This window comes from Pyrus communis, chromosome 12 (assembly GCF_963583255.1).
Source record: "Pyrus communis chromosome 12, drPyrComm1.1, whole genome shotgun sequence".
Lineage (NCBI taxonomy): Eukaryota > Viridiplantae > Streptophyta > Magnoliopsida > Rosales > Rosaceae > Pyrus > Pyrus communis.
In genome coordinates this window covers 6,650,730-6,666,525 of record NC_084814.1, presented here as the reverse complement: position 1 = coordinate 6,666,525, position 15,796 = coordinate 6,650,730, and the positions used below count along the sequence as shown (strand labels likewise).

The 15,796-nt window shown below is 36.1% G+C and overlaps 1 protein-coding gene across 2 annotated transcripts; it reads left to right on the top strand.

Annotated features, from left to right (window-relative positions):
* Positions 1-2,682: 2,682 nt before the first annotated feature.
* LOC137710721 (uncharacterized) lies at positions 2,683-9,501 on the top strand. Of its 2 annotated transcripts, XR_011065004.1 has the most exons (6): positions 2,683-2,990; positions 3,266-6,579; positions 7,273-8,006; positions 8,112-8,158; positions 8,846-8,976; positions 9,371-9,501. XR_011065004.1 is itself a non-coding variant. In XM_068449828.1 (1 exon), the coding sequence occupies exon 1, from the start codon at positions 2,780-2,782 to the stop codon at positions 2,954-2,956; it is 177 nt and encodes a 58-aa protein (XP_068305929.1). In that variant the 5' UTR covers positions 2,683-2,779; the 3' UTR covers positions 2,957-3,158. The 2 variants fall into 2 exon arrangements, 1 of the variants encoding a protein (XP_068305929.1); XM_068449828.1 differs by lacking the exons at positions 3,266-6,579; positions 7,273-8,006; positions 8,112-8,158; positions 8,846-8,976; positions 9,371-9,501 and having other exon boundaries at positions 2,683-3,158.
* The last annotated feature ends 6,295 nt before the right edge of the window (positions 9,502-15,796 follow it).

The following is a 15,796-nucleotide window of genomic DNA, read 5'->3' as shown; positions in this document are numbered from 1 at the left end:
GGCTGGTGAAGGAGATGAAGGGCAGTATTGGAATAATCAAAATCAAGTGAGGGCATAATTGGTAAAAGAAGTCGATTCCAGATTCCCCACCAGTCCAGGAATTCAATTACGTCCTTTGTGTAAGGAGTCCAATTCCTCCAAAATGAGGAGTTGGATTCCTTAATGCTTGTGGACCCCACATGTACTTTGATTCTCCAAGATTATGTAAACAAATGATTATCCTGTTGTTGGAATCCAATTCCGTAAATTGATTACGATTACAGATACGTAAACATGCCCTTATATTTGCTAACTATGTATCTTGTGAGCGTAACATGTAACACGACAACTAGTATAATACGAGTTAGAAAAAAAGTGTAACATAATTCCATGTGGTGACTGATGTGTATTTAAACTAACATAAATAATAGATTAATTTAAACCAAATTTAACTCACAAGCTCATGAATCAATTGTAGCAATATATGCAAATACGAGGTCGATCCCACAGTAATTACTTTTAATACCAATTCAACCAGCTGATTACGCAAAACCTAACTTAATTAGGAAACAAATGACTGATTAATTGATTACAAAAAATAATTAAAACTCCAACTTATAATCAAACGAGGAGTATGATTAACGAAAACACACAAGGAATGAAGGTTTAAACAACTTAATATGATGAAAGTCTAAGGTCATGAATCCACCAATAACAATCCTATTCCCTTTTCTTCAAGCCGATTACTATCCAATTACCTTGCCAATATTTAAGGTTGTTCTTTCTAAGATATGAATTAATCCGTGGTCAGGCATCAACTCGTGTGTCTATATGTGACAACTATATTCTATTGGTTAGGCATACAGTTAAACAAATAAAATCCCATTAAGCATTGAAGAATCATGTCAACCAAGTAGGACTAGTTTGATATTGGTCATCCTCACCAGTTTGTCTACTCTTTCTAATCTTAGATCCAGTAAATCTAATTGATTAGTCATCCTCTTAGATTTATCTAATTATCTAGAAACAAGTTCACAATGATGGCCAGTCACAAGAACATTCGAAACTAGAATAAATTAAACACAAAGATTAAGAATTAAACATGGCATGTAATTGAATAATAATCAACAAGATACTTCGGGAATAATCATGTCATGGTTTTATCATAACCTTAGAAAATTAGTTTAGTTACACATAGTCATAATAAAAATCACAAAAGAAGTCATGGAAGAAGATACCCGGAAAAGAATGGTAAAAGCACGCTAAGCTTCCCTCCTTCACTTTGGACGACTTTTTGTGTATTAAGTCCTCACTTTTTTTAGATAGCCTAGGCACTATATTTATTCTATTAAAACCCTAAAAAGTCTGGTAGAAACTTTCCTAAAAGAAAACAAATTCCTAAATAATCAATGAGAGAAACTAGGAAAGAATCCTTCTTGGCTTGGGAAATACGTAATCTGATTTGCACATCAAGTTTAAGGTCGATTTCTCTTCTGGAAAATTCTGTAAAAATACAGGAAACATAGCTTTATCTCTTATCGTTCCAGGCATATATCGTACGCCACTAGGAAAAATCGGAAAAGCCTTCAACTCGTCATTCTCCCACAGCTGCACAGTTCTGACGGAAAAACTACTTCTGCGGAATTAACTTTGAAAACTGGAATGTTCGGCTTTATGGAAAATTATGAAGTTCAGATACAACGATCATCAGCCTCTTAGCTTCCTTCTCCAAATGGCCTTGCTTCAAAACTCCTCTAGAAAGTCGAATTATTACCAAAAATGTCCTGTGTGCGCAGATTAGCTGAAACTAAGAAAATGAAAGTAATAAGATTCTTTTAAGACCAATTCGTTAACAAAACATAGGGATAAATGATATGAAATAATAAAAAATAATGCACTTATCAGTGACTTCTTTATTATGGTTTTCCTGTCAATTTTCTAATAATTGTAAACTTCAATCTGAGCTCAATCTCTTTGTCAAACCCTTTTTTGATTAAAATTGTTAATTTTGAGGGTAATGCTCCAATAATATTTAGAATAGGAATGTGATTGTGTAAATCCTAGTAAATATGATAATGTATCTTATATTTCTATTAAGAGTTGATTACCTATTAAATGTTGTAATCCTAAAGGGAAAAGTTTTTACCTATCCTACTACTATAAATAAAGGCACAATGAGGTGATACAAACACACCTCACAATTAAATCACTCTCTCCTCTCTCTAATTGCCGCTGGCCCACTCTCTCTCTCTCTAAACCATAAAATTGTTTAATCAAATAAGCCTACAACAGGTAACTTATGTTTTGCACCCTAAATCCTATCAATTTTCTAATAATTGCAAACTTCAATTCGAACCCAATTTTTTCATCAAACCCTTGATTGAGATTGTTAATTTTAAGGGTAAATTTTATTTTACACTCGCAGATTTGTGTTCAATTTTATGTGGATGCAAAATGTAATCAACCCAAATTTTAATTCTAATTATCCGATTTATGAGAGCAGATAAAAGCAACATAAACCATTAGAAAAGAGTTGTCTTGCGTAGTAATATGATTTTTGTCTTGAGGAGGAAGAAAAGGAGGAGCTGTGAGTCTTTGACCCGTTTCCCAAGAAAGAGTGATGAGCAAGAATCCGACCCGTATAAATTCAATTCAATTCAATTCAATTCAATTCAATTCGCACACAATACAGTGATTCAAATCGGAAAATCCCAAACGCAAACCCGAAAACCCAAACCCCAATTCGGGGTAATTTTTCAGTTTTTCCAAAGCCCAACGCAAAAGCACTTTTAGGAAAGCAATGGGGATAATCAGAAGCAGCTTCTCGTTTCTAATGGGCACAGTGTTCGGCGTCTACGTTGCCCAAAACTACGACGTTCCGAACATCCAGAAGCTCTCCACCACCGGCCTTCTGATCGCCAAACACATCGAAGAGAACTACCGCAAGCCCAAGAAGAAGGAGGAGGACGACCACTAGATCTCGCCCTGCTACGACGCCGTTATCGAGTCAGGTTCATTTCTCATTGTGGAGCGAAGCGGGTATTTTTGTTTGGGAATTTTGTTTAATTTAGGTTTTGGTGGAAATCTGGGGATGCAATTTATCTTGTGAATTGATTTAGTTTGCTGTTTGGTTTCTGAGAAAGTGTAGGAAATGAAAGGAAATTTATTAAAGTTTGCTTTGTTGGCTATTCATTGTGTCTGGAATTTACTCTGAATTAGGTTGATTTCATGTTTGAATTTTTTTTCGATTTGCATTGTTATCGATACTATTGTGTCAATTTCATAGGTAATGTCTTCTGTGCTGCTGAAGTTATCATCTGAGAATATGCTTGGTAATCCATTAACAAAGCGAAATATGTATCCTTAAGATATTCCCAAGCTTTAAATGCTTCCCGCAATTTTTCCTTCCAGTTAAAAGGGATGAACAGCTTGAAATCTGGCTAGGAAAGTTTTAATTGTAGTCGATGACACCAAGGAGCTTGCTTTTTAGTTAATGCAACTGATAAATATTTCTGTTTGCATGTGCAGTTGATTATGGATTGGGAGTTGTAATAATACATTGTAGAATCCAACGGAATACAAAATTATTTTTTTTCTTGTCAAACGATAGATTTGGTTAGATTAGATGTTAGGTTAGGAGTCGATGGGGTTCGAACCCACGCCGTAATGCAAGGGCTCAACACCTTTCCACCACTGTGGTAAGGGGCCGCTTGCCAACGGAATACATAATTAGTGCAATTTAGTTTTTCATCTGTAAGGGTAAATAAGATGCAATTCTAATGGAAAAAAGAACCCCAAACATATTTATTGGATAAGCATCCCATGAAATGTCAAAAGTGAAGTGTCAGAGCCAAGTGAAGGAAGAATATGTATTTGAGCTTGATTCTGAATCCTTGTGCAAATGATTTGGGATTCTTATGTGAACTCAATCTCCTCTATCGTCACTTGATTCAGAATTGTAATGCCTTCTAGTGGATTTAGTGTAACTTTCTCTTCCATTTGTATGTTGATGGTATATTTAAAAAAATTAGTGAAAGAAATCAGGAATAGAAGTAGGTATTTTTCCATACGAAGATATTTAACCAAACCAGAAAAGATTATACTAACATGTGTATCATAAGCTACCACTTTTACGAACTACTTTAGTGTCACATACGTAGCACCCAACAATTTGGCCTTAGACAGGGAACTTGTTCACTTTCAAATCTGCTACTCCTTTGAATCCTTGGGAAAATGTTGATTTCTCGAACAGTTTCATGATATATTTATTCTACACCAAGCAACTTGCTCCTTGTTAGGAGAATGAGTAGATGTTTCTGTGTTCATGTGATGTCTAGTTGTTATGGATTGTTACAATTCAATGCGATATCCGATTGTGTAGTCCATTATGAGTTGAATTTCTTATTGAAAATAATGCAGCTGTTAACCTTTTCTTATTAAACAACTGAATCAAGGAGAATGTATATCACTTGAAATGTCAAGAAGTAGAGTTTGACAATTAGAGTAATTAAGTGAAGGAAGAATATGCATTCAAGCTTGATTCTGAATCCTTATGCAAATGATTCGGGAACCACATTTGAACTCGATTGCCTTTAATCCAGTTACAAACCATCTTTTCTTATAATTACTTGATTCATAATTGTAATGCTTTCTAGTAGATATAGTATAAGTTGCTCTTCCTTTCGTATACACATGTGTTATCTTTTATGTGCAGCAGCGTTTTTTATGGTATATTTTAAAATCTAGTGAAAGAAATCAGGAAATACAAAGATGTTCAATTAAACAAGAAAATATCTTACTCCGAATTTAGTTTTTCTGCTGCATACTGTATTGCAAATTTACATCAGGTGCAAATATCCACATCAAGAAAAATGTGAAGAAAAAGTTGAAACATGTGAATCAGTTTCAAATAACCACATACTGCATTCATATTTTCTGTGACATCGTGTCTTACATATTTACGTCAGTTGCATATATCCACATACTGCACTACATATTTTTTGTAATAATGTGTATTACTATTACATATTTACATCACCTGCAAATATCCGCATAAATAATGGAAGAAACTTGTGGATCATAACTCATAAGCTACTCTGTTAAACTCCTGGCTTGTATATCTAGCGATGTTTTAAAACGTTCGCCTCAGGGTGCATCTAGGCGCCCTGTGAGGCTGGGCTTGAGGGTTGCTGCCTCTGTTTTGAGGGAGTGGGTGGAAGGCATCGCTGGAGCTGCCTAGGCGCACCTCAGGGGATTATTTTTATTTTTTTTATTTTTACTCCCAAACCCAAATTTTGGGTAGGGTTTTAACTGCCTCATACCTCTTCCTTGCACTATCGTCTCTCTGCCATTTTTTCTGATTTTTATTTTTTTATATAATGGATGTGTGTGCTGTCAATGTTTTAAAAGGTTCGCCTCAGGGCGCATCTAGGTGCCCTGTGAGGCTGGGCTTGAGGGTTGCTGCCTCTGTTTTGAGGGAGTGGGTGGAAGGCATCGCTGGAGCTGCCTAGGCGTGCCTCAGGGGATTATTTTTATTTTTTTTATTTTTACTCCCAAACCCAAATTTTGGGTAGGGTTTTAACTGCCTCATACCTCTTCCTTGCACTATCGTCTCTCTGCCATTTTTTCTGATTTTTATTTTTTTATATAATGGATGTGTGTGCTGTCTGCTGCATTGTTATATGTGTGCTCATTGTGCTTTTCATCCTCTATTTTATATATATAATATAATAATATATGTATGTATATATATATGTGTGTGTGTGTGTGTGTATATGTATTTATAATGTATGTGTGTGCTCAGGGTGATTATTGATTAATAATCTTTTTTTTTTTAATATAATATATGTGTACGCTCAGTGCATATATTAAAAATTTAGGCCCCGTGAGGCTTCGCCTCACACCTCACGCCTAGGCTGGGCTATCCCTCGGATGCCTTGCCCATGCCTCATGCTTTTAATACATTGATATCTAGTCAATGATCATGTAGAAGTCACTTGAAAGAACAGAGGCTCTGTCACCTTCTGATGGAGATAAAAAAGGGTTGGCCGAAAGGATTTCATTTTTTTGCAACAAACACCAGTCATCTATGCATGAAATTTGACGAGGATCCATACTTTTCGGGCTTCTCTGGTATATAGTGTCAAGAATGTTCAGTTTTACCAAGAATGTTAACTGCATGCCTCTTAAGTTTCCTCCCTTTCTTTAATGGTTCTCCTTGAACACTTCATTCTTATTACCTGCTCTAAATTTATGAGGAAAGCAGCCAGAATGTCAGATATCATGACTGTTCAGTGCTTCAAATAATTTCTCACCTGTCTGGTTGACGCTGCCCTCACAATTTAGCAGAAGAGTTTGGCTTATCCTATACATGGAGTTAGCAGCCAATTCTGCAACAGGCCATTTTGAAGGAATATCTCTTAAACCTACTTGCTTCTTTCTAGATTCTTCAGATCTGAACTTTGCAGTTTCCTTTGAGCTCTTCCCCTGAAGTGACAATTTGTGGAGATCCACATCGAGCCATGTATGATAGATATCAGATCCTAGCGACACCATATTTGCTGTCTTCCTGATGTTGGTGACATCTTCTTTACTATCCAGGTACTTTTCAATCAAAATTTATGTACATGAGCCCTTTGTTGACACCACTTATCAACTCTTTTATTCAACTACTGCTAATGCTTGGATGTGCAAGAGCAGTAACAACAGGTAGAGCCAAACAATTTGGCGGTTCTTCAAAATCTAGACAAGTGAAGTTGTTTACTGTCAAAAGGAAGTTGTTTACTGTCAAAATCTGCTACTCCTTTGAATCCTCGTGAAAATGTTGATTTTTCAAACAGTTTCGTGATAAATTTTGGCCCTATTTATTTACTCTTCTTAAACCAATGATCAGTAGCATCACAGTTGCTTCTTATCATGAGCTCAGTCAATGCATCCTCACCTTCAAGATGCACAACATAACAACTAAGATCTAGGTTTGGGTTTTGCTGTGACTCTGTCCTTGAGTTATATTGCCTTTCTTGTCATGTCATTCCCCTTCTGCAATCCAATACAAATGTCAAAAAATTTGTTTATTGTGTCCTGAGCAAGTTGCCAGCAAGCTTTGCCTATTTTTAATCCTTAACGTTAATGGACTTTCTTTCGATTCTACTAGACTCTGGGTCCAGTGATTTTCTACTTTGAATTTACTTTTGTATCTTTCGTTTCCTCTTTTTGAAATCATGCAATTTATTGCGAGGAGCCATCTAGATGCTAGAGCAATTGTACTAATTCCCACTGCAATTATCTGTGTAGCAAGAACCAAAGTGGTTGACCACTTGTAGCCAGACTTGCCATTGCAAAATGTCAATGAACAAGGCATCAAGTAAGTCTGAAGCATGGCTTCTGCTAAAATCATGGCACTCAAAAGACAGGAAGCTCCAGATGCAGTACATGTTGCTGAACGCTGTTTCATCAGACATTCTCTAAGTTTACTTACCACCCTTCTGCAGAAAACAAAGATTGCACCAGTAACTAATTGTATGCAGATATTCATGATGAGTGTAATAACCAGTACTCCAAAAGCAATTGCATTCATCGTGATTTCTTTATTTTCCCTTGCTCCAAGAGAAGGCTACCCATAACTATGCAAATGAAGACAGAACTGCTGAGCTTTGCGAGCTGATCCTGACGGCTAGGCATCGGGTTATTGAGATCCATTGATAATGTACTTGCAACATTTATCAAGGTCAAAGAAGTGGCATTGATGGAAAAACATTTGGAAGGGAACCATAATTTCCAGTGTTGAAAGCCATGGATGACATCTGCTGCCGTTGCTATTAGGCAGGCTAAGGAGGGTGCTGCTACATAGATGGCAATTCAAAGCATAGGAGCACTAAAGTTTTCCTGGTTCAAGTCCCATCATCGATATCGCAGCCACCCATCTTCTTGTTCAGTTGCTGAATCTCTGGGGTGTTTTTTTATCGGGCGAGAGCTCTTCTGTTCTGTTTGTGCTGATGAGTGTTATCTGATCAGGTGAAGCTTGTCCAGTTGGGTAACCCTTAATGTCTTGACTATCTTACATGTCTATCTATATTTGAGTTGCTTCAGACTACTGTTGGCCATGAATGAGATTGAATTTTCCTTTGTTTTAGTGGCTGGAATTCTTGTGGAGACTGGAGAACCTTTTGGTATTTTACTAGTAAGACTCGTACACTGATTTTTAGCATTCAGCTGTCTGTATATCATATTGCTATCGTATGTTTAGAGAAACAGTCTAAAGTTTTGGTATGTTACCTGTGATAGTCGAGTGTGGAATTTTGGCTTTATTATGCATAAACCTGTCTGCATCTTATCATACTATCAAATGACTTGAGAACAGTCTAAACTTCTGTTATCTTACTCATAATTGTCAAGTGCAGCAATTCTGGCTTTTTTTTATTTTATTTATTTATTTATTTATTTTTTTCAGTATTCTGCTGTCTCGATCTCATTTTATTATCATACGACTTTGTTAACAGTCTAAACTTCTTGGTATTTTGCTCATAATTGTCAAGCGTGGCAATTTTGGCTTTATTATGTATTCAGCTGTCTGTATTTCAACTTACAGTCATACAAATTTTATAATATAAGTAGGGCTAATGCGATTGATTGCCTCACGAAGCATGCTTTCCACCACACTGAGTATTGATTTACAGTGAGAGCCTAGAATAATTTTTTTTGTTTGGTAATCATGAGGGTAGTATGTTATTGATTTATTTATATATTGTTTTCATTAGTATATTATTTTGAAAGTGGAAGAATTCAGTAGAAATTCAAGTGCTTGCATACGGGCCTCACTCTGTCTCACTCATCAAGTGGTTCGGTCCAAATTCAAATTCTCTTGCAGGAAAGGAAAGAGCTTCAAATTCAAATTCTCTTGTCGGTATTGAAAGAGCCAGGAAAACGATACAAACGTCGGGTTGCATACAACCTTCTCTCTTTCAGTCACGTGATAGTAGAGACAGAGACCCATTTCAGGTAAGTTACTGCCCTCCTTAGACCATACAAACATAAATTAGGAAAGAATGTCTCCCTAGATCAATATCACACAAATTGTTCTGTAACTTGGTTGTGCCTAATTTTAGATCACCAACTTGTTAGTGGGTCTTTCTTGGGGCTTTCTAATGAAAATTTCTCGATCTCTCGTGTTAATCAGACTTTTACCCATGTGTAAAAATAAATTAAGATTTCTAATTAAATAATTAACTGAGCAAAATGGAATCTTACGTCATATCCTTTCCATATCTGTTCGTCCATGTAAACTAACAAGTAAAGGGCCTTGCACCCTGCGAATATCATCTAACATAATAATATGTATGAACTTATGAAGCTTACAAGGATAAGTATAACTTGACGAAGACCGTTACAACAGGTGAGCATACAAGGTCTCTATGTTTAGACATAGGCGAAAAAATGCCTTCATGTATGTTAGCTGTCTGACTTCTGAATGCTACTCTCCGGGAAGAACAAGATACAATGGAGTGAGATAAGATCGAGTTGACAAACTCAGGTAAACATCAATGTCAATTTTTTTTTTTTTTTTTTTCAACATGATTTTTGTTTAGACCTCAAGATTTTCATATTTGTTGAAAAATTAGGTCGAAAACATTCTCTGATATAGTTAAAATGTTGAAGTGGTGGTGATTTTGATACATGCTACTAATAGGGCTAAGATGAGTGTGCTATCCTTGTATCGTTGTATGTTATAGAACAAATAGAGTAGTTTATTATGTCATTAAGTACTAAATATCATATGCATCTACTAATATTAATGGGAGGGTTTCACATTAGGTAACAAATCAATTCCTGCAGAACCAATTTCATGCATAACATTGAACGCTGCTTTCTTTTTTTGCATGAGCATTAGCTAAATCATATTCCTTTACAAATCAAGTTCATGCAAGAAAATTATAATATGGAGTCAATTAAGGTTTCAAGTTGTGTGACCTCTGTAACTGTAGATTTGACATTATTCTGGATTTAAACCCTGAATTGCCATTCCAAGATTGCCGTTGAGAACCTTGCTTCTGACCAGAAAACCCTCAGTTTCCATGATCAGAAAATTAGGTCTCAAACTCCATTGTTTCTATTTCTCCTATTAAAGAAAGGTCTTTGACTGTGTACAGATGATCCTGATCTAAAATATTTTGTTGGTTATGATTGATATGCACCCTGGTTAATTTAGAAACCCAAACCACTCTGAAGATAAACACAACTAGCAGAATAATACTGTGAGAATAGATTAGGTACTGTGAGAATAGAGTTGATATATAAGGCATGTTTGGCATGTGAGGTATGTTAGGCTTGTAAGGCATATTAAGTGTAGGCCCATAGAGGATCGAGGCATTTGGTAAAGAAGCAGAAGATGATTCCACCCGAACCAACATTGAAAACATAGAATGTTTTACACAGTTCATAACAGTAAAATGCCAAGTAAACCTTCAATCATGACTGAATTTGACTTCTGCAAACTATGAACAACTCAAATTTACGATACACTAAGAAAGCGTGAAAAAACCCAAATCCAACAAAAACCCAGAAGCAAATAAATAGTCTTTGTTCGTCAAAGCAAGAATTTAAAAAAAAAATAGGCTCTGGTGCGTTGACAAATTAGAACAATTACAAGAATTTCAATTCAATAAACTAGGCTTTGTCCTTTGTGCCATAAAGGAACATTTGCATAGTAAGCTTCATGCCCCGACAGCAGGAATAACCAAGAAACTGAAATAGACGAACAAGCAAGTGTATCTTTTTTCTTTCAGTTACAAAAGTATTTCATCATGGGAAGGGGGTTCCATTCAGAAAAGATAAGATCATGCTTTATAGTTTTGTTTGCTGCTATCAATAATATCTATTACATATTTACATTAGTTTCGAATACCCACAAAAAGAAATGTGAAGAAAAATCTGAAAGTGGTTTCATCTCCTTTTGTACTAACATGTGAATGAAGATCCGCCACTGTTGCAAACTGTGGGCTAGTAAATTTTAGTCAATCACCAGGGAGAAGTCACTTAAAAGAGAAGAGGCTCTGTCACCCTCTGATGGAGACGAAGAAGGGAAGGGCAAGGGACCCTCCTTGTGCAACAAACGCCACTCATCAATGCAAGAAATTTGGCAAGGGTCCATACTTGGGGGAATTCTATGGTCTAGAATATTCAGAATGTTTTCAGTTTTGCCAAGAATGTGAACTGCATGCCTCACTTTCCTCCCTCTCTTCAATGCCGATGCTCAGACACTTCATCCTTATTACTAGACTTAAATTAGTGAGACAAGCTGCCATTATGTCCGAGATCACGGCAGTCAATTCTTCGAATGATCTCTCACCTGTCTGGTTGATGCTGCCTTCATAATTTATCAGAATAGTTTGACTTATCCTGTACATGGAATTAGCAGCCAGTTCCCTAATTGGCCATTTTGAAGGGTTATCTCTTAAGCATACATTCGTAGTCATATGCTTCTTTCTAGACTCTTCAAATATGAATTTTGCAGTCTCAGAAAGCCCTTCTAGTATTTCTTTTGAGCTCCTCCACTCAGGTGACAGTTTACGGAGATCCACATCTAGCCATTTGGGATACAGATCAATTCCTTGCCACACTGTAATCGCTGTCTTTCTGATGTTGGTGACATCTTCTTTACCATCCAAGTAATTTTCAATAAAATTTATGTACATGAGCCCTTCGTGAACACCACTTATCAACTCTTTAATTGAACTACTGCTGATGTCTGGAAGTGCAAGAGCAATACTTGTTAGTGTCACAACAGGTAGAGCCCAACAATTTGGTGGTTCTTCCATGTCTAGAGAGGGAACTTGTTCACTGTCAAAATTTGCAACTCCCTTGAATCCTTGTGAAAGTGTTGATTTCTCTAACAGTTTCATGATATATTTAGGCTCTATTTTCTTTCCCCTTCGAAACCAATGACCGGTAGCATCACAGTTGCTTCTCATCATGTGCTCCACCAGTGCATTCTCACCTTCAAGATGCAGTACATAACAGCTAAGATCTAGCTTTGGGTTCGGCTGTGACTCTGTCCCGGAGTCGTTAAAAACAGTGTTGACTTTGGACTTCCTCTGTTTGCAAAAGTCACTGCATAACAATATCCAGCTAACAATGAAGATGGAAATAAGCCCAATGGCCTTACTCACTATGACATTGCCCGTATGCATTACAATACACAAGCCTAAAAGTTTGTTTCTTGTGCCGTGAACAAGTTTCCTGCAGTGCCTATTTCTGATTCTCAATGTTAATGGACTTTCTTTCAACTCTATCAGTCCCCGGGTCCAGTACTATTACTTTAAATTCTCCATTGTAGCTTTTGTTTCCTCTTTTTGCGCATCTGAAATTTATGGCGATGAACCATCTTGAAGCAGGACCAATTGTACCAACTGCTACTGCAGTTGTCTGCACAGAAAGAACCCAAGTGGTTGACCACTTGTAGTCAGACTTGCCGTTGCAAAATGTAAATGACCAGGGCATCCAGTAAGTCCGAACCAGGGCTTCCGAACCATGGCTTCTGCTAAAGTCATGGCACTCAAAAGACAAAATGCTCCAGAAGCTGTGCGTATCGCTGAACGCCCCGCCACAAACTGGGGACTAGAGGTATGAGCCATCATTCAATGTTTCATCAGACATTCTTTTAACTTTGGTAACCGCTGTTTTTGCCTGTTTCATTTCTGCTATCTTTTAGAGCTAATTGGTACCTTTTATTGTACTTGTGTTCTAAATATTGTTTACATAATTGGTACCTTTTATTGTACTTGTGTTCCCGTTGACGTCGCAGCCGCCCATCTTCTTTCTCAGCTTCTGAATATCTTGTGTGATGTTTTCTGGGCTAGAGGGTATAGCTTTTGTGTTATGATTGTGTGCTGCTGAATGTTTTCTGATCAAAATGTTGCCGGTCCACTTTATATATCCTATTCTTATTATGTTTTGGTAGAATTTTGATACTTGATTTATATTTTCAATATAGGACATTCGATTTCCTCTAGAGCAAAACGTGATCAAATGAACGAATTTTGGAATAATCAAATTGGAGTGACGTTTGTGTCTCTTGGAGTGCTTGTGTCAAAATTTCGGCTTTTTCTACCAAATGGTTATTTGTTGGCAATGGAATAAAGAAGCCGTGCACGTTGCCAGAAAGTGTCGTTTCTGGGCTTAATTTGGAGCCCAAGTTGACATCTGATGGGTTCGTGGCCTTCTAGAGAAGTGTTCAAAATATTCCAAGGTTTAAATCCAACTATCTTGGGATGGTTTTGGAGTGGATATGGATCCAAGACGTGGTTGTGCAGATTTTTGGCAAATTTTACTATTTAATTTATGATCATGTTTCATGATTTATTTGGTTTCCTAGTCTAATCGGAAGACCTCTTTCTAGGAGAATTGAATTATAGCAGTTTAAATAAGTTTGGTTGGCCCCATTTTTCCTTCTCTATGTGATATCTGAGAGAGGAAATTGGCCAAGCTTAGAGATTTTCAGACTTCTACATTCATGGTGTTTTCGATCTTTTATTATTTCAATATAATTCCTTTTGATTTTAATTATGAATATGAGTAACTAATCTCTTTTGTTAGGGTGAGGCGGGTGAGGCCATATGTAGTTTCTTTTCAATTTCCTTATGATAATATGCATGTAGGCTTTTGAGTTATTAATCATAGGTTTAAACCATCTAAGTTTCTTGATGATTTGCGACCATTAGGATGTTTAAAAGAATAATTTGATGCAATTTTGGTTGGAGGTCAATCCCTAAAATTGACGAAGGTTTCTTGTGGTTAATATGTGCAAGTTCACTTAGGATGAATATCACGTCTTAAGGGTTGCATGGTTTTTCAGAGGGTTTTCAAAATGTAATGAGTCATGCATGTTTAGATTTGATCTAAATACCACAAACAAATTGCATGCTGGATATATGTTCTAGTGTTTTCTCAATTTGATTTTTAAAATCTGTTTCCTTTTCCTTTTCTTAATATTGCAGATTTTTCTACTCTTTAAAATTAAGTTTGTTTTTATTAAATTAGGTCATAGGGAGAAATACCCAAAATGGGATATTTTCTTAATCTTGGGACAAAAATAGGACAAACCAGCCATGCACACCATCCACAAATCAAAATTACTAAAATGCACACCATCCACAAATCAAAATTACTAAAATGCACACCATCCACAAATCAAAATTACTAAAATGCCCACATATAAATACTAAAAACCCTTAGCTCATTTCATCATTTTTGTCATTTTGAAGAGAGGATGCCGAGAGAGCTCTGTGAGCTCTGGGTTTCCAGGTTGAGCTCAGATCTTTGAGCTCCGATTTCCAAGAGAGGGAAGTCGAGAGTGAAGCTTCAAAGTGAGGGTTTCTCGTTTGCATCAGTGTTCCATCCTTAAAGATATGATTTTTGTACCAAATTTTGCATTTTGGTCGGAAAGTTCCATTCTTTCCGGCCAATGAAGCTTTGGCAACCATATTTCCACCGCCATCTAATTCGTCTCTCTCTCGCTCATCTCTTTCTCTCTCTAACTCGGTCATTGTCTCCATTTTTGCAACTAATTACTTGTTTGTTCAATAAGGTTTTTTTGGATTTGCAGAGATTGGAAGTCGAACAAAAGAGGGATGGGGAAGAGAAGGCTCGAAATGTGTAATTGAAAATCTTTATTTATTTATGGGTTTTATTAGTTTAGATTTCTGGGTTTCAATCTTAAGAATTTTACATTTTAATTTTTGTTTAGGGTATTGAAGATTCATGCAGTTGTGTTTGTGGATAAGGATGGGCAAAATACCCATGGGTTTGGGTAACCGTGGTTACCCGCCCATTTAAAGTTCACGGTTTTGGTTATGGATAACCGTTTAGACGAACAAACGGTTATGGGTATAATCGTTTATCCGTGAAATTTAAATGGGTGGTTATAGGTATTACCCGCGGTTATAACGGGTATCCATTTACCCATTTAATTTAATATATGTAAATTTAAAAAAAAAAATTAAAAACCTAAATTTTTGTTTTTTACTTTGGAATTATTGGTGATACTAATTCACTTTATGCATATGGGTGTGTGAAAAATCATGGAATGTAAACCTTCTGTTTATGCATATTGATGAATGGTGATATTAACTCAACTGATTTGGAACTCCATTTTTGTTTGCTTTTTTTTATTTTTTTATTTTTTTTTCTGATAATTGAGTGTACAATGTAAACCTTCTGTGATCACTTACCTCTGTTGGATTCATGTTAATTGGAGTCGGTGTTCCTAAATGGGATACTAATTCAATTTATACATTTCTTTTGTAGGCCTCTTTTGGTGACGAGTCTATGAGACTTTGTGATTGAATGTGCTAAAGCATTCATGTTCGAAAGTGTTTAGTTTCGGAATATTTTGGAGCTTTGAATCATCTAGTATTCAAGATAATGACTACTTTTTGTTTTTAGAAGCTTTACTTTGTAATCATATGGATTATAATTAAAGACTTACTTGGGTGTAGCAGAAAAACATCGTTTGTAAACTATTATTTCAATTATTGGAATTGTATGAGGACTTAAATGATTAAAATAGGGAAATGCATGCTAAAATGTGGCTATAACGGTGTTTAATTGTTAGAAAACGAAAAATTATGACAAATTTTTCTTTTGTAGTTTTCAAGTTGTTTAAAAAAAAAAAAAATGTAAACGGGTGAAAAAGGGTAAATGGGTAAAAAAAGTATAAACGGGTTCAAAAACGGGTAAATGGTTATGGTTAAATGGGTGAACGGTTATGGTTAAATGGGTACGCGGTTATGAGTATGGTTAACCATTTATAAACGGTTATGGG